This window comes from Chlamydotis macqueenii, chromosome 10 (genome assembly GCF_036417535.1).
Source record: "Chlamydotis macqueenii isolate bChlMac1 chromosome 10, bChlMac1.mat, whole genome shotgun sequence".
Lineage (NCBI taxonomy): Eukaryota > Metazoa > Chordata > Aves > Otidiformes > Otididae > Chlamydotis > Chlamydotis macqueenii.
Genome location: NC_141565.1, coordinates 10,310,203 through 10,337,806, shown reverse-complemented (window position 1 = coordinate 10,337,806; position 27,604 = coordinate 10,310,203). Strand labels below are relative to the sequence as shown.

General features: G+C 48.9%; 1 protein-coding gene across 2 annotated transcripts in view; it reads right to left on the bottom strand.

Annotated features, from left to right (window-relative positions):
* The window catches only part of NCKIPSD (NCK interacting protein with SH3 domain), a 54,417-nt gene that overhangs the window by 9,013 nt on the left and 17,800 nt on the right, over window positions 1-27,604 (bottom strand). For both annotated transcript variants that reach the window (XM_086755453.1, XM_086755454.1), the window contains 7 exons: window positions 22,298-22,410; window positions 21,372-21,573; window positions 16,883-16,970; window positions 14,044-14,672; window positions 6,180-6,350; window positions 5,049-5,135; window positions 3,500-3,638 (listed from right to left, as the gene is read on the bottom strand). In XM_086755453.1, the coding sequence (XP_086611579.1) occupies window positions 3,500-3,638; window positions 5,049-5,135; window positions 6,180-6,350; window positions 14,044-14,672; window positions 16,883-16,970; window positions 21,372-21,573; window positions 22,298-22,410 (1,429 nt within the window). The remainder of the gene's footprint in view (window positions 1-3,499; window positions 3,639-5,048; window positions 5,136-6,179; window positions 6,351-14,043; window positions 14,673-16,882; window positions 16,971-21,371; window positions 21,574-22,297; window positions 22,411-27,604) is intronic.

Genomic DNA, 27,604 nt, shown 5'->3' with positions numbered 1-27,604 from the left:
AATCTGACAAACTTTCAACACACAATTTCTTCATTTTTTCCTCCACAGCTTCAGTTGGGTATCAGAGGCAGGATATTGCAGTAGATAGAATCATAGAATGGTTTGGGTTGGAAGGCACCTTCAAAGGCCATCCAGTCCAACCCCCCTGCAAGGAGCAGGGACATCTCCAACCAGATCAGGTTGCTCAGAGCCTCATCCAACCTGGCCTTGAACGTTTCCAGGGATGGGGCATCCACCATCTCTCTGGGCAACCTGTTCCAGTGTTCTACCACCCTCAGTGTAAAAAATTATTTCCTAATATCTAATTTAAATCTACCTCCCTCTATTTTAAAGCCATTACCCCTAGTCCTGTCGCAACAGGCCCTACTGAACACAGTAGGGACAGACACAGGGACCTGCTCTTCCCATATTCCTAGTAACGCTTTTGTGAACAAAACATTTTCTCTCACCACATCAGAAGCAATGAAATAATGGTCTGAGAACCATAAGCCAGTGAGAAACATGTGGTTGTAGCAAGCAAGCAAGAAGAGATTAACTAGAGATCTGAGTGGGGAGGGTAGCTTTACACATCCTTGGCCCATCTGCCATGAACTGATGTCCATTCATCTCTGTTGAGAGCAGACTCCACTACCAGTGGCAAATCTTGTTGGATTTGCCTAAGGACGCCCAATGAAAGGATGGTGAAACCAGTCAGAAAGCTGAACTCGGGGAAAATCTGGATTAACTCGGTGCACTTGCTCAGTGCAGACGTTGCAAGTGTTCAGAGTATCCTGGCTGCAGCCAGACTCATCCAAGACTCACCACTCTGAAGAACAGGGTAACTGCCAGTCAAAGTACAGCCTTTTTTCCCTTCCAGAGCAGCACCAGTGGCTGCAAGAAAGTAAATAGCATTAATACAGCTCTTGTGAAGCAGAGGGACCTTGCTGATAGCAGAGTGATAAGCACCACTCAAGTGGCCTTGAAGGGCAGGAGAGATGCGGCTGTTTGCTCACCAGCCTGCACTTCCAAAGCGTGCTGAGGTATTGGTAAGAAAGCTGCTATTATGTATGAAGGGTATTTCTCAGAGATCTTCAAAGACCTTGCTTCCAACCTCCAAACACAGCAGTGCAAAATCTGGGCACCAGCAGCAGACACAACCATCTGCAACTCAAGTAGAAAGAGCCCAACAGCTGACTTGCATGTACACTGAGCTGCAACAAGGGAGAAAGTCACAATTACAGAGTGGATTATCCCAGTCTGTTTTCTTTAGAATTGTTCTGGCTAATTCCACCTCGCTGTGGCTTATTATAAGCTCTCCTAACACTGATAGATGTGCAGGCCAGCTGCAGCAGAGGGAAGCGGCTGTCCAGAAGCAATAAGACCCAAGCATCTGGCAGAAGAACTGGCCAGCAGCCAACACGCCTGCATCAGCCCGAGGGTAAAGCGTCTTCTCATCAAAGGCGCCCAGCATCCACGCGCAGAGCTTCCACCTCAGCTGCTCTTCAGTAACAAGCCAGGAGGGATCCCACAGAGCTGCTGCAGCCGGTTCAACGCTCCCCAGTTGCTTAGTGCTGGCACCGACTCCTCCGGCCTCTGCCATCTGCAGAAGGAATTAGCTATTCCATGGTTTGTCATGGATCAGCTGCTATTCCCCAGTTTCTAGTACTAAAACAAGCTCAAGTCATTCCAGGATTCAAGGTCATGTTTTCACGCAAGGTACCAGTTGCCATTTGCTGGCAGGACATGGAGCAGTAAGCACCAGAATGGTAGGAGGGAACTGCTAATGCCCTAAAACACCTCTGAAGGACACACATCTTTGGGTCAAGGATGGTTACTTCTCTGCAGCCCTGCTGCAAAGGCCAAGGGGACTGGAAGCTGCACAGATGACATTTGCGCAAGCGCCTGCCATAAGTTATCACATTCATAGCAGCACAGTCGTAGTCCCATAACGAAGTATCATTTACTTTTTGGGCAGTAAAACCTCAGCCTAGAGAAAAGACCTCTCACGCGTAGCCAGATGAAACACCAACAGCGTGGTAAGTTCACTGCATGGAATTGATAAGCAGTGGTAGCACAAAAATAAAGTGTAGCCAACACAGGTGTAATGATCTCAGTCCTTCTCCGTACCACCAGTGCTTTGCCTTGCCCTGAGCTCAAACACTTTTTCAGGCACTCCTCACCTTTGAAATGCCCACGCTTCAAAGCATCTAGGCAAAGGCAAGTGCAAAGCCTCCTGCAACAGGCTTGATCTTCACCTCTCACACCCCTTTCCAGACACCAGATTAGCCTCGTTAGTCCTGTTCAACACACAGTCAGGGTGGCAGTCTGTGGTGGGATGCTGGAGACAGGGACATCTATTGTCCACATCCAAGGTTGTCATCTCGGACATTCACTTGGCTCACAGGAAATGGACGTGACTGTCCCTGTTCTGCGCAGACTTGTCTATCCTTGCACAATCTCATCACCAAATAAAGCTTCTCCACAGCTCCATGGCAGTCACAGCAAACCAACAGCCTACTGACTGCAATCAGGGCAGCTAGGCTCCAAATACTGGGATTTGATCCACATGGTCACTCAACAGCTAGCTTAATTGTTAGCTATAATTAGCACAAAACAATGGATTTTCAATATCCTTTTAAGATAAAATGTAGCATATGCCAGTACCAGTGCTGGTGGCCTACATACTTCAGGCATGCATGGGCAGCTGGAAGATAACATCAGGGGAATAATACTACACATTCAGCTTGTTCTTAGATTCTTCCTCAGCATTTGCTCCTGGCTGCTGGGAGATAAAGGACACTGGGATAGGCATGAGCTCTGGGGGATAACGCTAGCAAAATCTGACCACAGCACCAAACTTTTGAACACATGGAGCTCAAAGGGCAGGAAGGACGTTCCTGTTAGTAGCAGGGACAGGTCATCCTAACAAAAGGGAGCAGGAGCCTAAAGTAGAAGGAACATGAGGGCAAAGTCGGGGTATGGAAAGCAAAGAGCTGAGGCAAGCAGGGCTGTGGAACTATCCTGCAGAGGAGCAGGACCGCAACTCTGTGTTAACAGCACTACCATCTCTCTTGGTACAGCAGTGGAGAGAAGGTCCTCTCCTTTAACCAGCATACATCTCATTCACCAGCAACAAACACTGCAAAGATCTGGTGTAGAGTGCTGAGAAAAACTGCCTGCAAGAGACTGCAGAGATCTTGAGATCTGCAGGTGTCTCTTGTTAACATCATGAAACAAACTGGAACAGCTCAAAACGTGCTTTAAGACATCACAAGAAGTTATGCAGATCACTACTGGCATGTTCAAAAGCTAGAAGGCCTTGCGTCATTGGACTGAAATATCCTCTCCCATGCATTCTTCACTTACAGCTAAAATAACACAAATAACTTCAAAAATAGACACCCTTCTTCCCAGAGCACTGGGCACATACAGCAGTCAGGCAGTGATGATTTACGCTGCTGTAAATCATCTCATGGAAGGACACGTCCCTGGGAAGCTGGGTACAGCAGCTCTGGCTCACCTTGTGTGTGAGTCTGCATGTCCCGGGCCAGCTCCATCGGCAGCACAGAGTTCACAAGCATTGAGATGACTGCAGCATCCAAGTTGCACATGGCTCCAAAGCACTTCAACAGCAGCAGCCGTAACGGCACCCTGTGTTCCTGCAAAAACAATTTATTAAATCAAATCGTGTCCAGATGAGGGCTTGCTCTAAGGCAGAGACATAGCTGGCTAGAAGTTCCCGCTGTTGGGAAGCTACAGACTCTCCCAGGATGACAGTGAACCCAGAAGCTCTACTGGCTTTTAACAACAGGACAGAAGTCCTTTTACAATAACATTCAAACTGGGCTGGCTACAGGCTGTTAGCACATGCGGTCAGATGGCAGGTGGCAGCCAGAGCTCGATTTTAAATGCCCCACTTAGTATGATACAAATCATCGGTTGATACCCGTCCCAGGAAAGAGCGATTTAATTTGCTGGGTAGCCAGGATTCTCTGAGAGCACTGAAGTTTTGCAACGCTGCTCTGAAGGATGTTTCCTAACAACATAATATTTACAAACCCTCTTCAACACGCGATGGTTAAAACAGGATGGGATTAGCTCCTCCACTGCGAAGCTGTCGGGTTTGTGCTGGGAGCAAACGGTATAACCAAAAAGTTTTGGGACACGCAGGGATTCCAGCAGAGATGACACTCAACCTGTAGCTTCCACAGCGGAGCTCTGGTGCTGAATGGATGCTGCCTTCATACTCCAGCCTCAGCCAACAACCCCAGGGTTCAGAGAGCAGGAGTGAGCCAAGCCCTGGCCAGGACAGGAGACTCAACTGCTCTCCACCTGGCCAGGCTTCCTTGAAATGCTGGTCAGAGAAGAGCAGGCAGTGGGAGCCAGCAGGCTCCATTAAGCCTGCCTTCCCACTGCACCTCAATGCTGAGCTCCGGGTTCATACACACAAGTGCCAGATGAAAGCTAAATGCCACAAGGCTTGATGTGCTGTAGCTGTGGACTCAAGGACAAGATGGGGACAAGTTTCCAACCCCTGCAGAGTCCTACAACAGCAGGTTCCAGGAAGCAGAGGGGCAAAGCAACACTGCATAGGCATTGAAGGCAGGACTTAAATTTCTTCCTCTGAATACTGATTTCCTTCCTCACTCCCAGGGCTTTTCTCACAACCTACTTTCCCAAGCAAAGCTATTTACTAAGGCACAGGAGCGCATCAATTAAGAGTAGCAGTCACAGCCTGTCAGCTTTCCCAAGACACCCTCAGAAATCCTTCCTCTAAACATTAGAGATGCCGATTCTGTCCCTCAATGGAGCTAATAAAAGCAGCAAGCTTTACCCTTCACAGCACTAGCTACTGCTTCCAAATCTACGGCACCCCCTGCTCTTCCACACAGCTTGCATGCATAGCATTGACATTAGCAATACTAAAGGGATGTGCTGCAACTCCACCTAGTTCACAGAAGTGCCCTATCCAGAGGGAACATCTTACATTCATCATAGCAACGCTGCTTTTTTACATCTTCATGGAAACCTCAAAAAGAAGAGAGATTTGATGCATTCTGCCACCTTACCATCTGATAATATGCCACAAGGGACAGGACAGATTCAAAGTCATTCTTCTTGCACATCTTCTTGCAAACTTCTGGGTCTGCATCTGTCTGGAAGCAGGAATGAACAGGTCAGCTCAGTGACACATCAAAGTAGCAAGGTGCCTGCTGCAGGGGCCTCGAGGAAAGGCCAGCTGCTTTCAGAACTGAGTAGTCCCAGCCCAACTACCTCACAAAAACTGAAGGCAGAGCACAAAGTTCAAGAACTGCTACCCTGCAGATTCTGCATCAAAGTGAATTCTTGAGAAACATCTCTGCAATACAGCACGTCTTAGGCTGAAAACATCTAAAAAACCCGTGACCTGAGAAGCAGCTTGATGAGTGACCCACAGTGAGGTGGGAGGTCATATGCTGAGTGACAAAGACACCAGCATTTATTACACAGACAAATCTATTCTGCTTGTGTCAGAGGTGCAGCAGAACATGAAACAGGAGCCAGAGCAAACTCCACACCAGCACCTGTAACACCGACCATGTCACTGCGCTGAGCGGCAGCTCCCGTGTCATCACTCTCCCTGCACACACATGGGATTGCAGCGCTAGTGACAGCACTGGGACAGTATTTCCCACTGCTCACTATGAGGATGTACCTCTTCTGTATGCACAGATATGGTGAGGTACTTTATACTTGCTTACAAAAGTAGCTTTGAAGCTCACTTTTAAGACAACCAAAGAGTTTTCTTCACATTTAATGGGTCTCACCCACAGGTCCTTCCCAGCCACAGAGAACGTTTTAACTGGAAGACATTTCATATGGACCTAGGAGTGCAACAGTACTCACAGCAAACCTAAAAGTTTTTAGTTTTGGAGGTGAGGGTTTCTATTCTCCTGTGACAGATAAATACCACAGTTACCACGAAGAACAATTCTGTAACTCTCTTCAGAACAGCTCTGTGAGGTAGAGTGGGAGGCAGTTCAAGAGCACTGCAGACCCCACACAGGAAGGCAGGGCTTCACATCAAGGGATGCACAAGAAACCTGTGCTCTCCGAAACAGCAGATCTGATGGCAAGACAGGGGTGAAGGAGGTAGGAAAAAAAGGCACTTCACTTGGACTGTCTGCTCTGCCCATAAAGAAAGAGAGAAATTTACTCACCAGGATGCGAAGCAGCTCCTCCAGGTAGCAGCAGATGACGTTCTCATCCTCGTAGAGCGCCCAGCTGCGCTGCTGAGCATCGTCCTTGTGCCTGGCCAGATCTGCGAAGATCACCTCCAGCCGCTGCTCGTCGTGGCAGATCTGTCCTGAGGGCAGCCCCGCACTCAGATTCTGCATGAAAGCAAAACCACTGGTTAGCGGGGTCCTGACCGCTAGCTGTTGTTTGGGTGCCTGTTTCCTCTAATCCTTGTCTCAGGACTGGCAGCTGACCTCATTCAGTCAAGAGCTGGCAGCAAAAAGACAGCAAGTTTAAGACAGCTGTGTTATTTCAGCTCTCATACTTTTGGGGCTTCAACTCGCCTCCTTTCCTTGCACAGTTAACACAGTGAATGAATCAAAATAGGTGCCAGAACTGGTGCATGATCAGAAAGTCTTTAAATCCAGGCTACCACCATCCTGCTAGAGCATTAGTGTCTTCTAAGGATGTTGAAGAACCCAAGAAACCTCACCTAAACAAAGCTACATCCCTATTTTCTTACTGCTTTTAGTAACCTAAGGCTGACCCAGACAAGCCAATATTCCTGAAAATGTGGGAATTTGTGCCTGAGTCTCTCCTAGACCACAAAATTGTAACTTCTTAGGCACAGATGCACACCACAAACTTCCCCACTTCCCTTTGCAGCAAACCAGAGGGTGTCTGCAGATCGCTACAGACTGCCTGCCTGCCCTGGGGACAGCGAACACTGCGGTAAGGCGAATGCCCATTTCCTGTAAGAGAGGAACTTAAGACAAGAAGCCAACTCAGATGACCACAGCCCTCTTCACATTTCAACACGCTTAAAGGAAAACCCAAAATGCTTGGCCAGAGAGCTGCCACTCAGTGCCAGCTAAGCCCTCATTCACCCTTCCCACAGGGCAGCCAAACACACCACATCTTTCACAAAAGTGGTTCAGTGCGCCAAGAGCATGGGGCTACCCAACCTCAGTGAGCCCAAGGAAACACTGGTTTCCTTCTGGGTATGGGTATCAGACAGGCATTCAGAAGCCCTTCAGAAGACTCTGAAAAATCATCCTGAGAATGGGGAAAGCCAAACCAGCCTGGCGTGGGCCAGGAGCACTGCAGGCAGCAGCTGAGCACAGCTCCAGGCTCATCCCCAGTAAAACAGATGTGTCCCAGGACACAAAATCACCACGCTGCACGACTGCCTCCAGGAAGGAGAAGTTCCCTTCACTGCCCCGTCCCTTCAGCCTGAAAGGGACAGATCTTCCTTTAATCCTGGACTCCGGAGCAAACACTTGCATGGTACCTACATGCCAACTGCTCAATACTAGCTTTGCCATCTTCTGCAGCAAGGACAGGAACCAATTCATGATGGTCTGCTTTGGTTCTGCTTTCTTCCAGGCAGCAGAGCTCAATCATCGTTCACTGCAGCTCTGACACTTGTAGCTACAACACAGACTAATTCAGCAAATCTTACTGCACATACTCCTTTTTCAAATTGCTGTCATCTCCATCCCCACCACTGCGATTTAGGATAATGCTCTATGACCTAAATATATCACATGAACTACCTGGTTTCCTCAAAGCAGGGCAAGAAAAAGGGACCAGGATGATTATGGGTGATTAGCCCAGGACCATTAAGAGAGGTAAAGACTAATTTGCAGAAGAAATTAAATTATATACACAAGTATTTGGCAGCAGTGACAACAAGCAGCAGGAGATCAGCAAAGTGGAAGAGAACAAAGCTGAGAAATTCAAACAACACAGAAAACCCACTCACTGAGACCAAGTCGTTCACAATTTTTTGGATGGAGCTGTCTTGCAGCATGCAGTGACAAGTCATGATCATTCAGTGTGAACAGGCCTTTACTTCCACCAGCCAGGACATCCTACCACTGCACAGTGTCTTCTCCTGGAAACCTTGAGAGGATTTAGTCCTGTCCTGGCACAGCTCCTTCCAACCAGCCGGCTGTGCAGCCAGGGACAGCATGCCTTTACAGCAGACCTCCACATTACAAGCAGAGCAGAATGATTTTGTATGGAGACACCAGCCCACGTTTTGTGTCAGTGGCAAAGCACAGACAGTCGCACACCCACGACATGAGCGGCTGGTGCCACATAAGACTGCCAAGTGCAGAAGCAGCACCCTTCCTACACACCTTCAACCTTCCAGCCCTTTCTGGGAAGACCACTGCAGGTTTAACAGTAACATCTTATCTGCTTTATTAGACACAGAATTGTTAGTAATTCCCTTCGGGGTATTGGGGGTGTGAACTAATTAAGGCTTCAATTCAGTGCTTCAATTATATAATAAATAAGTATTCTTGTTGTCCCTGCTCATTACGTAATTTTTGTCAGGCAGGTAACAAAGGAAGGGGTATGCTGATTTAACACAAGCCTCTATAAGCTCTTAAAATTTTGTGAAGCTGTGGGTGGCCTAGCAGAAAACCAGGCAACCAGCTGTGAGAGAGGACAGCAGCTTTCAGTAACTGAGCACAAACACAAGAGAATCTCCCACTGAACAGTGATTTATCACAGAAGGAAATACATTAGTTGAGAGACTTGCTTGGTCTTGCCATCTCCTCCTCTCTTTAGCAGGACCTACAACACTGCAGTGTCACCTGCCTGTCCTCATGCATCCCAGCTGCTTGGGAAAGAGTTCTCCATTTATGAATCTCTCGCATCTTCCTCGCCAGAGCAGTGCAGGGCTGGTCCTAGCTCAGTCCTCCACTGGGACACCTTTTTGAACGAGCGTTTTATTGAGTACTCATTTTAATGATCACTCTGTTCAGCCTCTTATCACTAATCCACTTCCTCCAATCCTTCATCTGCAGCCCCTACGACTCCACCGAGCATCAAGCTCCTAATGGACTCGGATGAGATCAACCCATTAACAAGCCCTTCAACCCAGCCGGTGTAACTACACTGTGCACTGTCTCAGTGCACTCTCAGTACCATTCTCAGCCCTCCCACCACTGGGGACAGGTCTCTGCTTATTAAGCATCTTGGCAGCTACTTCAACCTGCAGCCTCATCATTTGGTCACTTCCAGGAATCTGCTGGAAAGCTTGTAAGCAGGAGGAGGTTTCAGTATTTCTCACAATGCTACTTTGCACTGTCTTGCTATTTCAAATAGTTCCCTCCTCCCAGCCCTGCTGAACAAATTGCTGCAGGGATTTAATTCCTTCTGAGCAGCCCAAAACCATTTTGGGAACCTCACTGCACCCACACTGCTCAGAGGTGGTCATGTCTGCCATGAAAAACCAGATGATGTCCTGCCGAGCTCTTCCTCCCATTTTTTCCCCTCACCCCTTCCATGCCTCCCTCCCCACTACCATGTTAGCAAGCGTCATGGGCCACCAGTGCCATGGGTACGTGCACCTGCCAGCAGTTTCCCTGCAGATGAGCCCAGATCTGCCCCAGGTAAATCACATAGCAGCTTTTCACATACATTTCAGGGGAACTGCTCTGGGAATTCCCCTCTCCTCTGGGCAGCGAACCGTTCCCACTACAGCACCATCTACAATCCCCAGATGGATAACGCTGCTCTCTGCACTCACAGACCACCAGGCTCCTCCGCAGCCGCTAAACCAGATGAAACATGGTGCAGGAGAGACGTCCGATTTCAGCTGAGCGAAGCTCTCCAGGGCAGGCCTTTCACACAGACTCTTTCAGCAGCAGCAGGTCTGCTCCCAGCTGGGCACCCCACAGACACAGCCCAGTTGCGGGGCAGGCCAGCTCTGCAGGGAGGTGATGCCTGCTGTGCACGAACACGTAGGGAGAGGGGAGCACTTGGCTTTCAACCACCACGTTAGCCACACTTCAGTCAGGTCTCTGCAGTCTTTGCTTTTCAGGTGTCCCAGCTGTCTGCGGCCCAAAGCACATTTGCTCCGCAGGCGTACTCAGCAGTGCTCTCTGCAGATGAGTGTGGCCCATCTACAGCTGATGTGAGATGGCTGCATGTGAAGACTCTGCCACAGACCTTCATAAAGGCTCCTCTAGCAATTAGTGAGCAAAGGACTTGCCTAAGCACTAATGCATTCCTCCCACCCTCTAGGTTCACTTTTGTTACGGCATTTCGCTAAGGAGGAGCCCTACGTGGGCACGCTAACAGCCCAGCCAAAGGAGCCAGCCTTGACAGCACTCACCCTGCTGACCTGCATTGTCCCAGGCGAGCAGAGGGACAAAGCTCCCACAGGGAAAAGCTGAGCCCCAGAGCAGCATTTGTGTCTTGTCAAAAGCAATTCTCCTTTAAGCACAGCTGAATCAATGAATGAACGGGAACTGCACACGAGAGGCAGCCCATGTGAATTCAGGGGAAGCAGAGGGAGCTTGGCCAGGCCCGCTGGGGACAACAGGTGGCTACCAGGTGCTGGGGACAGGCAGCTGGGAGCAGGTCACAGCCCAGCACTACAAAGGAAACCCCCTCCAGAAATACATTGTCTCCCACACCAACTTCCTAACTTGTTCCTCCATCTCCAACACATCCTAGAGCCATTGGACCCCACCCAGCAGCCCTGGCTGATCACGAAGACCAAACCGAATTACACACCCTTGTCAGCAGTTTTCAAGCTTCAATTTAAGGCAACTAGAGAAGGGTCTGAGTCACAAGTGCAACACAGCAATGCTAATTTAATAAAAAGCAGATAAGTGATTTCTAAGCACTCCCTCTCAAGGTGTAGCTCGCTTGTGTATTCGGCAATTTTGCTTGCCTCACACTCAGTTTAATAAATCCTCAAATCGACCTCCCTAGATGAGATGTCTGCAGTACTACTCCCTCCTCGCAGATGGAAGATAATTCAGCGGAGCTGAAGGCAATTACACATCACCACTACATACTAATCTGAGTGATTGTCTAAATGCTTGAAAATCAGGTAGCATCTATATTATTTTTAGTTACATTCAAATTTCAAACGAGTTCCCATGAGAGCCAGCTCCAGATTAGATGGTCGCTGCAGCAATGCCTTTGAAAAGAGCTTTTATTTCCCTTTGCACATCTTTCCCAGTCACCATGCCACGCATCAGGAACTGGCTCAAGGACAAGAAGAGGGGGCCATTTCCAAGGCCAGGCCAAATCCTGACACTGGGAAGCCATCAGCACGTTTGCCCCTGCAGATCAGGCTTCCCCATGTAGTACGGTACCTCTGAAGCACCTTTCCTAAGGTGTGAGCACCTCAGCATCCTCCTTGTCTTTGCTGTTCCCCCAGCGCAGCCTCATGTTACCTCTCCAAAAGCAGGAGCATGACGCTGTCCCAGCAGAACGGTCTTTTGTTCTGTTGAAAACATATGCCTGGGCAGACTCCGCAGTGGAGGAGCAGCAAGGTAAATAAGAGGGAAGTGCCACCGCAATTCAACCTTCAGAAGGCACTGGGGACAGGAGCGAGGTAATGGATTCTGGAATTGATTTAGTAAAACAGTGATTTGACTTCAAATTAAGACTGGAATAGAAACAGAAAGGATGTAAGTAATTAAAGAAAGTGATACAAATGGTTGAAGCAGGTATGATATCTACTATGAGCAAACCAAAGCTTTAAATCAAAGCTGATCTCTCGCTCTGTTTTAAGGGGGTGGAATAGAACCCTTGAAAAATATGCAAAAGAAGAATTGACCATGTATTTGCCTGGATTGGGGCGTAGAGGGATTTCAGAAGTAACAAATTAAAGAAGAAAAAGCCCTTGGCCTAGAACTGACGACTCAGCAACAATTCTACACAGAAACCCCTGAGATTGTGGAACGATTTGGTATAATGAACCACACAAAGTCAACAACAATAATTTGTACCACTAAACTACGCTAGTGAAGCTACAGCAGTACACCCACCCCACAACCACATGTGACTGCCCTTTCAACTGTTAGAGCTGGTCTTCTATACTAGGCGAACAACCTCATCTGGGACCAGGCACCTACGCATCAGCAGAGCTACATCATCTTCTGCATGGGACATTCAGGAAAGATACATATTGCAACCACAACATTTACACCTGAGCACTGTGCGAGCCCACCCAGGCTCTCCTTCCGAATACTGCTCAAGATAAGTACTGAGGTTTTACAAGATGGGACAGGACCTTCTGCTGTATCTCCATGCAGTACCGGACCATTTAAGTCCCGCAGACGTCCTAGATGACAGATACTGTATCAGTTACAAGCAGATCCATACTCACCCCTGCACGCGTATCTGAATTTTTTCCCCATCTCTTTCATGCTGGTCTGCAGCAATGACCATCAAATTGAGGTTTTCAAATTCCCTCTGCAGAAATCTGGCACTAAATTACTTCAGTGGAATTAAGCTTATTATATCACAAGAACGGGTATTAAAGATAAAAATAGTATTCAAATCTCATCCAAGGTCCAAATAACAGAAAACTGAACTTCTCAGCGTGCAAGTCAGAGCCAGAACATTTGCTTGAAACAGCTGAATTTTTTTGCTGAATCTAGATCACACATGGACACGGTATTGTTATTGAAGGAGGAAGCAATTAACCGTTGGGTTGTGGCCACTAACTGAGACTCGATGACTGCTTACAGGACCCTCTGTTCACTGCAGCCAGTTAATCAGATTACAATCTGATCTAAGATTAGAAAGCCGTTAGTTTTCCATATTCAAATGCCTCCAAACAGTTCATTATAATCCTGCCGTTAGCAGTGGAACTCCAATCTTAGATGTTTCTATGAAACATACTCCTTGGGGCTGCACTCAGCAAGTGGGAGCTGATATTCATTATCCCTCCAACTAAAGCAGAGGGCTGCCCAGGTGTACTTCGCCATTTCAGTGACTGCTGCAAGAAGCATCCTTTTATTTCCCTCCTTGCTTATCTGCAGCAGAAGGAGGAGGAATACACGATCGTTTTGGCCTAATGTTTCTTTAGAACAAGCTCAAGACAATGCTCTTCCCTCAGTGGCTGAAAAACTACTCTTCTGTGGTTTCATAAAAAAAAAAAAAAAGCTGGGCTGAAGCTTGTGTTATGGAATAATGGAGAGGTTTGCATCTACGGAAAACTAGTTTTCATTGCTTTGATGAAAGGCCAGGCCAGACATATAGAAGCCTTGGGTGCTCCATTGTCAAAAGAGACAAGAATCTCTGGAGATTTACAGCATGCATAGGCATGCTGAAGCTACACAGAGGATGTGCAGCACCATAGAAGAAAACAAGTCTACACAATGCATTATTTTATAACAGGTTTCCGTAAAGAAGCACTTCTTGTGAAGGCTCCATTTTCCTCAGCTTCTATTTGTCACATTTGTAACAGAAAATAGCTCTTTAAAAAGTCGCTATACATTTATTTCTCCAATTCTATGCTGTCACAATGGCTCTCCTTGAGCCTTCACAATCAGCGGTCAACAACTCATGTCAGAGCTTTCTCAGCATGCCTCAAATCCTGCTGCATCCATTCCCACCACTGCTTTGTCACCAGCGCTATCCCTGGGACCTGGAAGGTTGTCACCTCCCACTCAGTGTGCTCATGTGATCCAGTTCACTACCATCCATCTCATCACCTTCTCCCCAAACTGCAGTTTCGTGAGACACCTCTCCACCAGCCTACCAGTGCTTCCCAGCCCTAAGGGCCCTCTCAGCTAGTTTCACCTCCCACCCCCAGCTCCAAACTCAAGGTCATGACGTACATCTGCAGCTCCTTCAGGGAATAAACTCACTTTTTCCACTTTTCTGCTACCAGTACTCAGACTTAAACCTCTAAGTTCCTCTGGCTAGACATTTATCCCATCAAGCACCTCTTCCCTCTCCTTCGGGATCTCACTGTGCTTCTCACCCCAAATATTATGAGAGCTCATTGAGGTTGTAACACCATCTACCCAATACCAGAAGATGGTTTGCAGCAGTTCCCCAGCCCTGCCCTGCACGTGTTACCTTACTCTCCACCACAGAAATGAGAATCTGCTCCATGATGCTGCTGGTTGCTGGGACGGAGGTCTGGATGTGGCCGATGACCACGCCGATGGCCACACGGGACAGCTCATAGCTGAGGTGGGTGTTCCTGCGCACCAGCTCAATCAGTTCGGCACCTATTGTCTTGGGCACGGATGCTGCCAGACCACTGGGTTCTGCTGGCACCGGCTCCACCACAGCTGCCTTCTTATCCTCGAGGCAGAGGGAGTTGAAGGCATCCAGGCTTGCAGGGGCAGCCGGCGCAGTTTTCTTCACCTGAGAAGTCTTCTCTCCATCCACAGTGTGGGACCTCTGTGTCCCGCCTTCAGTTGGTGGTGCGGGGGCAGCCCTCTTGGTCTGGGGAGATTTGCTGGCCCCATCCTTTGGGGAAGTCCCATAGCGGGAATGGGCCACAGAGCCGGTGTCCAAATTACGTGTTATGGTAGTGTGGACGCTCCGGCTCGGGACAGGAGGTGGGGTGTTGGCAGGACTGGAGGTGGCCGTTGGGAGACCGGTCTCCGATGCAGAAGAAGCGGTGTACAAGGTATCCAGGGATGTGGTGCTTATAGAGGAGGCACTAGAAGCTGACCCAGAGATAATTTCAACAGCGTCTGAAAGGGAACAATTAAAAATGCCTTAGCAACAGCATCAAAGGAAAAAAGAAAAAAACAAATTGCTACAGCGCAGTCCATTAAAAGGCTCATTGTGCATGCCACCAGAGCAGTTTAACTCCTCTTCCTGCCTCACTTATCTCAAAGCAAAATTGTACCAGTTCCCTCTGGAGCATTCCCGAACAATCACCTCTTTAGAAAGTGGAAAAGTACTCTATTGAGACAAATACCCTTCAAAGGGCTTAGTGTTTTGTGCAGGGAAAGGAAGGGAGGGAGGGATAGGACTAAGCCACAGGAAAGTCTTTTCCCCCTGGCTTAGCGAGGGCCTTTTCTGCCGTCAGGATCTAAGCCCTCACTTTTGAATGACGGTGCCTGAGAACTGCAAGACATCGAAGGCTTCACACGCCAGCCCACGCCTCCCTCTTGCACAAACCTCACTGGCTGCACACCACGGTTAGTACCAACAGTGAAGGAAACATTCGGCTGACAACACCTCTGGTCTCTCCCTTTCAGCACTCTCCAACATCTGATCACCAGCCCCGCAGCCCACTTTCACAAGCCTCCATGTTATCTGCTCTACTGTGTTCCTCCCTCAGCCTCTAGTGGTAGCTGCCCCACCTTCCAAGGAAAAAAAATCCACTACAAGCAAAGAGGTGTTAAGATTTTTCTTTCCTTTAACCTGGTTTAATATATATTTTTGGTAAACATTATCTATTCATTTCCAGTGGGCAGGATTGTATCCAAGCCCTTCCCTGACTATGAAAAGAGTCACTTGGGCAAACACTGGGCTACCTTCATCCAGAGCTTCACAAGAGCAGCTAACGTTGGTGCTGTAAGAGGAGTGCACCCACGGGGAGCCCAGCTCTCAGGGATGGCAGTTTCCCCCACACCAAAGGAAGGACCAGTGGGACAGACACCTGAAACGCCTTTGTGGCACCTCTGCAGGCAACTCCAACCCTTCCTGCCCTGTTGGTCCTGGGAGCCCTCCACTACCCAAATCCAGCACTCCAAGGCAAGCACAAGCTAGGCAGAAAAACAGGGCCCTTCCCTCCCATGGGGGTTCAGCATCCCTCTTTTTTCCTCCTCCTCCTCACAGGAGGCACTCATGAATCATACCTTCCCACCGCGCTCCATTAAATCAAGATAATGAGTTGAAGGAAACTGACCTTTGTGAATTCCCACTACCACAGTGAAAAATGGCTCAACACCATCAAGTACCATTAAGTAAGCTGGTTTCAGCCCCAAGTTTCAATTAACTATCTGCAAGTCAATAGCTCTGCCTTGCTCCTCACAAGGGGACATGAGTAGGCTTGAAATGGGCTGTGGCACTAACAGCGTGACTGTCACAGCACAGGAGAGCGCTTGGGCAAGCTGGCAGCAACTCAGCAGGACAACCACTGCCTCTGTCAGCCCAACCATGCTGAAGATTGAGCAGCTCCTGCCTTAACCTTGTGGTTCTGCTCTACTCTGAAGCGCCCATGACCAACAGATCCCCTGCTTGTGGGCAGCATATACATGGCGGTGCCCTTGGTATTATTTCTGCTCCTTACAGAGACGAGTCGTTGATTTTACAGAAATCCCATCTGAGCACTGTACAAAGAAAGCGCCCAACAGACTGGGAGCCAAAAGCAGACTTGGGCCTGTCCTGAAAGCGCAACCAGTGAGCTCCCCCTGGTGAACTACCACACTCTGCACTGCCAGGAAAACTCCCTCTGCCTTGCTGGGAGATGGCTGTGGTGTCTGTGGGAGTAAAACACCCACAAGGATCTTAAGTTTCCAAGGTTGTGTGCTGGCCAGATTAGTCATGTGAGCAGCCAGAAAGTTTGTTCCTTGGAGAACACCAGATTTCCCAGGGCTACTAGCACCAGAGGACACAGAGGATGCTGAATCTGGCACCCGTACACAGGTGCCAGGCTGCCTAGGCCCTCCCAGATCACAGGGGGCTTGAAGGATCACAGGCCACCAGCTCACAATTATTAGCATTAAAACTTGTAGGAATTTAGGATATACATTTTTACATATAGATATATATAAAAGGATATAAAACCTATAGAAATTTAGGAGAATTTATAAGGATATAAAACCTACAGGAGTTTAGGAGATATATAACAATGCTCTTCTAAGCACAAGGCAGAAGCACCCGGGCACCATGACTTATATTGACCAGTGTCCGTTCCATGCCCGAGATCTGGAAAGCCGTTTGTCCTTACTTTTAACAGGAGCAGCAATCTGTGCGTTCTTGCGTTTCTCTGGAGGTGGGGGGGTGATAGGAGCAGCACGCCGGGGCTGTGGTGGGATCTAGAAGGAAAGATTTCAGAGCAATCAAAGAAGGCTGACAATAAAGACATTCTCTGTTATGAAACCTTCTTTCTCGCGTATGTGTGTAGATTTGTCCTTACATCTCTCTCATCATTCGGGGAAGTTTTCTCAGGAGGACAGATATTAATAGGCAGCTTCCTAGAAGAACAAAGCAGGACTCAAGCCTGCTTCATCCCCTCCCTGTGACAGCCAAAGCAGCCCCTGTTTAATTGCTGTGTTCAGCGGCACACAGCACACACGTCGTGTAGACCTGTCAAGCACTTACTCCTCCTTTATTCCAAACGCGATCCCACACACTCTCTGTGACTCCACATTACTCTCAATAGCTCCACAGAGGCTGCAAACAGAGCGCATATTTAGTCACTCTTCTGGAGAGATCCATTACATCAGCCACAAATACCCTTGCAGAAAGACAAAGCCAAGGACTGGAAACATGTAAATGCCTTTTCCATGCTTTAAGAGCTATTTCTGCTCATGCAAGGGGAAAATAAGGCTAGACCCTCTGTGCAATTCTACACTACCTATAGGAAGACCCGCTGGGAAAAGCTTGCGCCAGGGAGTTGCATTAACTCACAGGAGAAACCCCACATGCAGGAAGTCTGTGCTAGGAACACCAAACCAGCAGCGTACGAGCCCCTGACCCAGATTCCTACATTCATCTTTTCCTGTCGGATCCGAACACTGTGATTACTGACATCGCTTTCACACAGAATTACTCCCGTGAGGTGTAACCTCAGGATTAACCTCTGATCAGCAGGACACAACCAAGCTGGGTGGGAGCACACTGCATGGATACGCTAATCCTCACATCCCAGCAGCTCCGGGCCAGGACACTCGGTTCGGCCCTCGGGACTTCTGTGATTCAGAGCCTGCTGCCTGAAACGTGCCTCTGTTTTTTGGGATATTGCCATCGCTGCCTGCTGCAAAACCACTGAAAGCAGCACGGGAAGGGAAAGGAGGAGAGGGCCTGAATGTCTCAGGTAGCCCAGTTTGAAGCCAGTTGGAATCTACCTACCATGGTGACATCCAGACCACCACACGCTAACAACTTCCCAGGTTTCCTTAGCCCTGGAAGGGAAGTTTTTCCGTGACCTGTCAGTGCTGAATAGCCCTATAACGCTGCACAGGGCACAGAGCAATGCCAGGCCCTGCAGTGAGAAACTGAGACAGGACCCTGAAAGGTCTCCATCTTAAATAGCTCAGAATAAGGAGAATGCAAAATGTACTTTCTTTCCCTGGATCCAGGAAGGGTAGAAACCTCTTCTGAAATGAGAGCAAAGATATTCCTAGAAATAACACCTTCAGGAGCCACCTCAAATGTTCAAGACTCGATGTCAAAAGCTGACAATACGTTGCTCACAGCCCATGTCTGCAGCCTACCAGACAAGCGAAGACACAGCAGTCTGCAAAGCTTACAAAGACTTCTAAAAAGGGATCTCTTGGTCCCTTTCTCCCATCCAACACCCAATACATCCAACCTTTTACTACGTCACACAAAGGAGCTTGTAATGAAGCGACTTCTTATCTGGTGGATTAGTACAAGATACTGCTGCAGGCTCCCAGCCTGAGCTCTTCTGCTCTTGTCAATCCATCCCACATTGTTCTCTGGGTAAAACGCTATATGATACTTGCATACAGCTTCAAAAATGATCCGTGTTGGTCCAAAAAGAGACTGCACAGCTGAGAGAGGCCAAACATATCAGGAAAGGTCTCTGCATCGCATGGCTGGAAGGCTGGTCCCAAATCCAGAAAGCTCAGCTGTGCTAAAAGCAGAGCCCTCTCTGCAGAGCAGAGGGGCTGACCGCACGAGTCGGAGCTGCTTGGCACGGCAACAATTACCGAAGCAGCGGAATTTAGCAGACAGGCAGGCTCCGAGCTTAGAGCAGCAGCGTGACATTATTTGGAGACAGCTAGAGCTGGGTCACTCTGGCATATTTCCATGGCTTCATTAGCCCTTCCAAATTCACCACGCAAGTTTAACACAGCTATTACAGACTAGCATTTAAATTAATAGATGTACAGCTAATGTTAGCTCAGAGCCCTGCCAGCCTCATTTAGATGTGAAGCATCACATGAATTTCCCTGTGCTGATGTCTGTCCGAGCTGTGAGCTGCTGCACGGTCAGGAATTGTGAGGGGTAACCAATGGCCATTCCCTCCCCCTCCACGTCGTGTCCTAGCCGCTGCATGGGGCCAAATGGAGGATGTACAACATCAAAACCCACAAGGGAAGGGGAGGAAAAGGGAGAAAACATCCTCTGTCCAGCAGCTATGGGAAATGCAACCATGCAGGAGTCCTTGCAGGTCAGATCCCTTCTGTCCAGAGGGGAGAAGAGGAGGGAGATTGCCAAGGACGCAGACAGAAGCACCTATACACATACTGAAAGCCTTCCTTTCTCCAGGCCTCTGCAAGGGGGCTTTGAACTTCCCCAAATCCATGGGTTTTACACATGTGCTTCCTCTCTCTTTCCATTTTGCAGGGACTGCTAGCAGAGGCTCTGCTCCCAGTGCTGCTTGAGAGGAGAGCTGACTCCATCACAACACCCCCATCCCCTTCCCAGCTGGGCAGCCAGAGACCACCACCACCACTCTTTCAACTGTGACTCTGGGAATTATGCTACTAGAGTAGGAACCTTTAAACAAAACAAACAAACAAACAAAACCATAAAAAAACCAAATCAACAATCCTTCACCACCACCTCCTCTAGGCAAACTCTGCCAAGTCAGACACACTGGTCTACAGCAAATGCCTCTGGAGACAAGCACCACAAGCCCACTGAGCATTCACAGATGCAGCAGGCTAAAATACTCAGAGCTCAACCACCTCACTTGGCAGCTGGTATATAACTGCCCCAGCTTCCCACCTCATGCTAAATACAGCACAGCTGAAGAGAGGCTCTGCACAGGAGCCATCACCAGGCACTTCAGCCAGTTCAGCCCCTGAGAAGCAAAGCCACTGACAGGAAATTTGCACTTCAAATTTTGCTTAAGTTTTCAGTTGCAAACACTGAACACACTCGAAAATCCAAAGTGGTGAAAAGCCCGTCCCAGGACCTCTGCTTCTCCATAGTTAGTGAGAAAGTTTAGATTTCAGTAGGTCTCCTCTCAGGCAGCTGCATAACCAGAGGAAGAAAGCAATGCTGCTTCCTCCATTTTGTATTTTCAAAGCACACAGGAAATCCCTCGACTGAGCTGTTAAAATCTCAAGGAGCCCTTTCAGCACAGGGCAAAGCTGGAAGCCCTTCGACTGCATCCTCAGAGCCACCCAGACAGAAAGAGTTCTTTGTCAGCCAAGGAATCTGGCAAGTGACCAAACCACAGACCAGATAAAGACAGGGAACTGGCACGGAGAGTGGGCCGTAAGGTGCTCCATTCACTCAGCCCATAATGCTCAGGCTTGAGAATGGGGCTGGTTTGGCCGCACAGAAAAGAAAATGAATACCAAGGAGAAAAATGGGGTTTGTAGGGATTGCAGTGTTCTGCATGAGCCAGAGCTACCTTTCATCTCCGCAGACTCGCAATCCCTCAAGTATAAAACAAGCCTCATCTGCTAGGAGTGACAGCGTATCAGTACCTTATAAACACTGCCTCCAAACACTTATCTCAGATAGATGAAGAAAAACTACAGTGCACATGTTCATCTGTAGGAGGAAAAAAAATCTCCACGCTCATCCTTGCTTAGCACCTTCAGCCCTAACAGCCAGCTATACCTACACAGCGTAATCGGCCACATCATTCATCCCCAACAACGGCTGCATCCATCCTGGGCTGCTTCTCTGAAGGCTCACTGGTGCTGCACAGTAACCTTGGAACTGTGTGCCACCGAGATACAAAAAAAATCTGCCCTAAATCATCTTTCCTACAATTTACCTTTAATTCATCATGACAAGGAACTTTCAGACAAAGCAACATCTCTGGAGTTTTTATGTTTTTAGCAGTAAAAATAGGCACTCACAGCAGACAAAATGCTTAAGGACCAAAGACCTTGTGCAGATTTAACAGGGGGGAAACATAAAGCAGTGCTGAGTACTCAGAGGGAGTTCTGCTGCTCACATCAAAACTGTTTTTCAAAGTATTCTCTGGGGAGCTTGCATCTTTTAGAAAGTTGTCAAGAGACAGTCACACAATATAGAGCGAATCTCGCATGTCACCATAAAACCATGGACCCTCAAGGATCCCAAAAAGCATCACAAGTACAAATGGCAGAGGGATTGTTCCACATTTCTTACATAGAAACAGCATCAATTTACACTGCAGTAATCCCAGGTAAGCAGCACAAACACTTGATCTGTGACTTCAGGTGCAAAGGCATTTCATTGAACAAGACAAGTGATGTCATACTACCAAAGAAGGAACCTAGAAAGCATCTAGCCACTGTTACCTGATAGAGACCTTCGTCCTCCTCCTCGAACTCAGTGTTTGGAAGACTGTGATGTCGCTCGTATCCCGTCCGGCACACCCCGTTGGGCTGCCGTGCCACGTCAAGATGGTGATCGCTGGAGGACTGCGTCATAACCATCCCCTGCGGGGTGGGAGAGTGACCTTTGCGGGACACGGTCTCCTTCCGGTGGTGGATCAGTTTTCTGAAATGGAACGATGACATCAGGAACAGCGAAGCTAAAGGAAGGGAGTGACTGTGCTGCAACATTTAAATGATACTTAAATGATTTATTGCATTTGGGCTACTTATACCAGAATGGGTTACATTACTCTGAACACCAACTCCAGTTTCATTAACAACTAAGGAAGCACTTCTGGGGGAGGAAGGAAGAGGCTTTGCAAGAGCTCATGATTTATTCATCAGTTCACTGGAGAACAATGCCTCTTCCTCAGGGAGAGTCACATATTGCAATGCAAGCTTCAGAAATTGCCTGCACTTTAGAATCAATGCTCAACTGAGATTAAACCAGCATGCTTCAGCACAGGGTGTGAGGTGTCAGAGAAAACTAAAAATTATCCTTGTAAGTAATTATTTGAGAACATATTAAGGACCTTGTGCCTCATGCCAACAACCTCTACAATTCCCATCTGGTAGAGAGGAAAAAGTGCATCTGGAAAGGTTTTGGATTCCTCCTCTAAGCCTACAGTGCAGCTGAGAGTTTCATCTTTTACATGCACGATGATAGAGGGAAGAGTCCGAAGCATCGATTTGCTGGACACAGTTGACAGGAGGAGCAGCATCAGCTACCAGCTCAAACACTGGGAAACTCTCTGAGCACATCAGCACTTTGCAGCACAAGGACTCAAATCAAGCATCACGTGCTGACCACTTTCCATCCACCAGCTCTCCCAGCCCATAGAACTTACTGGAGGACATCTCTCTGCTCCAGGTTGTACTTTCCCCCATTCTTCATGGCAGCATTGTGCACAGCCTCGATGGCACGGTCAATAGACTGAAGAACCACATCTTGCTCCAGCACCTGAGAAACACAACAACATCCCACACGTTACTGCACTGCTTCAGCTGTGGTCCTTTTGCACCACAGCTTAGGGCAGGAGAAACTGCAGCATGGGAAACCCACAAAGCAGGCACCGCATGAGCCAAACTGCCAACAAACAACTTCCAGAACCAGAACCTCATCTCAGCACCATCTCACTTTTCTGTCCTTCCTCCAAAGGAAACATATTAAACACATTTGAAGCTGTGCTTCAAACCGAGTCTGCCTTTCAAGGTTTACGGTTGGAAAACGGAACCACTGTTACAAGCACCGAACTCCAGCGATCACTACAAGAATAGAGGGCAGAGCTTCAAGATTATGCACCAGCTTTGAATATCCAGTCTGCTGCAGGGAGATTTCGAGATCCCACTGCAAAGCCCAGCTTATCCCAAGCTCAATTTTTTTCCTGCTCTTGCTGCCCTGCTATGGAACAAATACACAGCTGGGAATGTTACAGACCTAGTCGAAATCTGGTGGCCTTCAGAGCCCGTTGGCTCTAGATCTGCATTTTTGCTTGCTTTTTTCTTGATGGGTTTTATACTTGTTTTGCAACTTGAGGTGGCTTTGCCAAATCTCCACCCAAACTGTCATAGCAACATTTATTCCTCCTGCCAGCCAGTTCAGTACTCATTACTGCAGCTGAAATAAACACCAGCCTTGAAACAAGAAGTACCGACGATGTCACTCCCAGGCTTACACAGGAGGCTGGGAGAGCTGGAGCGAAGGGGCACGGGAAGGTAAAGCAGCTTTCCAGACCTGGGGCATTCTTCAAGGCTTTGCTTATCAACAGCTCACATGCCTTTAGAAAAGACCTTTACAGGACTAAGGCTGAAGGCAACGTACATGCTACCAAGTCTTCACCCTGGATCTAGCGGGCCCACAGGTCTCCTGTGAGGTGCTGCTGGTGCCCGCACCATCGTTTGGTACCAACACCACCAGCCTCAGCCCACACACGCACGAGAGGAGCCGAGCGCTTGGACTCCAGCGCTCACTGCAGCTGTTTGAATGCTAAAACCACCTTCATCTTCGCTGGCTTTGCCCCCTCCCCGCATCAGAGCAACCATTTATCCAGCCAAAGAGCGGCTGGAATCTCATCAAGGATGCACCTTAATTGGCCTTAGGGGGCTGCAGAGCAGCAGAAGGCAAGCCCTCCCCGCCGGGGCCGAAAGTGCCTGCTTCCATAGCACTGACATGCAGTTTTCTGATAACATGCTATGTATTATTTATATCCTAATTAATTACTAAACCAAATGTGAATTAACAGCAACAGCAGACTGTGGGGAAAAAGAAAAAAAAAAAAAAAAAACAAACAAAACCACCCAATAAAAAAAATCCCTCCAAACAAGGTGGGGATGAGAGGCCCCCTCTGCAATACTCAGCTTTAAAAGATAAAAACCTAGGATGATTTTCTTTGTTGGTTTCTTTGTTTTCCCAAGAAAAAAAAGACATAGGGAAGAAAGCAACTGGGGAAAACTTTAAAAATAAGCCCAAGTATGTTAAAATACACCTACTGAATTCATTTAAAGTATCAGATCAAGGAGAAAACCACCACTCACTCAGAACCCAACTTTGGGATGCTGCCTCCAAGCAGCCCCATATGGCCTAGGGAGCATTTCACCACCTCTACCTACAGATCTAAGTAAGGAAAGGAGTGAAGCTCATTTGAAGGAGCGCTGGAAGGAAAGTTATTTCAGAGAATGCATCGTGTTTTCTGAGAGAAGAGAAAATGATGGCAAGCTGCATGCTTTCTCTGGGAAAGGGAAGCAGTGCAGAAGCCCCCACCGGTGCTGTCCCCAGGGGAGCGCCCGTGCTGCTCCGAGCACCGAAGACCTCTGCCCTCCACACAGCCCACCCGCCCTCGTGCCGCTCCCACATGAGCTGCCACGCCAAAATTCAATACGGCTCCTGCTACAGCCTCCAAATATCTGCCATGGCACAATCCCTGGTTCCCCACTTGTAGTCCCATCACCCCCTCCTCGACATGCACTCCATGCTGCCCTCTCTCACTCTCCCCAGCCTGACAGGCTTTCACCCTTACGGGTTTCCACCTTTCTCAGTCAGATCTTCCCAGGGAAGACTGCAGTACAGAGCGCTGAATCCTATTGAACGGCTCAGTGTCTCTGCCCTTTTCCAGAGAGCACACTGACATTGTCCACAGTCCACAGGAATCCACCGGCTGGAGCTGCTACTTGCTGTGTGATGCCATTTGTTATGGAGAGGGCGCTTCTTTTCCGATAAAACACAGCAGCACTGTGACAACCGGCTTTTAGCTGCTGTGCTCCTTCCTTTGTTTCTGCTCCCCAACCCTCTTATTAACAGGGCTCTGTCAAAAGGGCTGGAATAAAAAAGCAGCATTAACTTGCCACTTGCACGTTACGACGTTGTTGATGCTGCCCGTAAATCATCTCCTCCCTTGCTCAGCTGAGCTGGTTGGGGGGCAGGCTCTTCAGTACAGGGGCCACCTCACATTCGGGGTTTGTAGGACACCCAGTACTGGGGATCCCCTGCACTATAGTCATAAGCTTAAAAACCAGAAATCTGTATCCTGGATAAATCATGTGCTAAAACGAAATCCACGTGCTCCTCAACCAAAACAGCATTGCTTTGTTGGAAAAGGATGGACAAAAAAGCCTTTTGTAGTTAAAGGAGCAGGGATTGTGGGGGGGTGAAAGTCAGGTCTCACCTACAATCTCCTTCTCCCTAGGACCGAAGGGATGACCTGCTCACAGCAATTTAGGGAAAAGCACATCATGCCGTGCTGTTCTTTTCATACAGTTTCAGAAGAGCAGTCACTCCACAGCGCTGGCAGGGTATTCCTGCCTGCATCCAGCACCTGCTCCCGAGGATGCTCAAATCTGGGGCACAAGAGATCCTGAGCAGCATGGCCAGGCAGGCCCCCACCTTCTCACACATCTGCAGGCAGTCCTGGCATCGCACTGCTCTATGGCCTGCAAAAGAGAGGTCACAAACCGGCACCAAGGTAACAGAACAGAGCCTCTGAGCTCAGGCAGGAAAGATTAGTGCTCAGAAGTCTGCTCTCGCCTCACCCCCACAGGGCCCTGAGCTAAGATCCAGCCCCTGCCCCCTCCCACGCTCCAGGATACAGAGACGAAACCCTTCTCATCGCGAGCTAAGCTGAGGCTCACACAGAAGCAGGGGAGCACATGAAAAGGGCATCGCTGCACAGCGTGCTGTCAGAGGAGACGTACCGAGTAAAGCCCAGGAATTCAGCTGGATTTACCAAAGCTGTGCTGGTAACTGCACGGGTGGGGGCTGGAAGGGCCCCGAGCAGCCACGGCAGCACACCAGCTGTTAACTGTAGCCTTCACCAGTGGCACAGCCACACCAGCGGCTCCCAAGACATGGGGAACGTGGGAGGGATATGGCAAGAACTGTGGTGGAAGGTGCCGGCCATGCATCCCCACGCTTACGTGGTGAGGGCAGGGGTCTCCTCGGTCAGCATGGGGTGGCACAGCTACCAGGCTGCGGCCAAGAGCCATCAACAGGACAGCACCTTCTGCGCAACGTACTGTGAAAAGAGGGGCATCCTGGTGAGGTACTGATCCACATTCACATAGCATCTCACCCTGGAAAGGAGCAGCTGCCACCTCCCCATCAGATATTTCCAGTTTAATCAAATAAAAGGCTGCAGCAGAGAAAGAGTGGGCTCTATAAACAGCCTGTCACGACCAGCACAGCTACACCAAGAGGCAGGGAAAGAGCAGAGCAGTGACCCCTGATGATCATGGACTAGACGGGCTGATGGGAGCCATACCAGGGAACCGGGGGCACCGCTGGCACCGTGCAGGCGAGCTGCCCTGCAGGAACAAGTTACAGCTCAATTAGAGCCACGAATATCAGCCGGAAAACAGGATTTCTTCCTTCATAGCCCAGCGCAGGAGAATCACAGAAGTATCAATAAATCATTACTTCCTCTCTCCTTGCTAATAACACGAGCAAACAAAGGGTTTCCCTAGAGCCCTCTGCCAATTTCTTCCTGCCACTGTTTGCAGGAGGGGGCTCCTCACCTGCAAACGGCAGAGCCAGACCGCAGTGCTGCCCTGGGGTCCTCTGCACACCCTCTCTGCCAAGGCAGGCGGGGAAGGACGCCTTTCCCAGGGCCAAAGGCAGGCTTGTAAGAAGCGTCCTTCCAGGATGCCTTGGGGGCACCTAAAGGTGGCCAACACAAGGCACAGCCATGCGCAGGCAGGGATGCATTCACCCCCACGGCTTACATCGCTCTCCTCTTCACTGCCCCAAGAGCAGCCTCCCCAAAGAGAGCAGGACACGCTGCACGCCGCTGCTTCCCCCGTGTACAGGCTGATGAGAGATCCGAGCATTTCCAAAAACACTATCAGTGTCCTGGCTGCGCAGGCAGCACAACCTCCTCTCCTGGGGCTACCAAAATGTCACCCCCCTCCCTCTTTGTTTTGAGTCCTTCCACACATACCACCAGTGTTGTTTAAATGCACTCACACAGAAGAACTTGCTCAACAGTCTAGAATAATCATACCTTTCAGAAAAGCATTTTCTAGACAAACAGCCTGACAGCTGCATCAGCGCAGACAGGCTGAGCCACCCTGCGTGTGTGAGACTCCCACATTTATGGAAGTGGCCCATTAACGTATGGCAGGCTTTTCTTTGCCTCCACAGGGGGTTGATCCAAGAAAACATGACATTTTTTTCCTCCTGCCTCCCTAGTTTTTAGTGATCAAAGACATTTGCTCTCCCGCACAGGCAGGAATCAGTGCCCTCATTCCAGCAGCGGCTTTTGCAGCCATAGGGATGCCCAGGCAAGGCTGCTGATTTTCACCCTCACGTCATTGCTCCACAGCTCTCACAACACAACAAAAGACAGATAAAGTTTTGTCTTCAGTGACAGCTCTGTTTTCACACAGCTGCACTGACATGGACCACTGCTGAAATTAGGATATTTATCCCGCTGGTACACACAGGCACAGGCTGGTTCTTTGTTACACAAATCGGAGACAAACGTCACCTCTTAGGTCACATGCCATTCGTCCCCAGTCACTGCCAGACTGTCTGCACACTGTATTCCTTCCAGATTGAAATGATGGCGGCAGCAATTTACAAAAATCAAGTCGCCTTTGTGCACAGCAGAGTGATGTATCTGATATGAGTTCCCCCTCTGAACCACACAGCTCAAACAAATGGG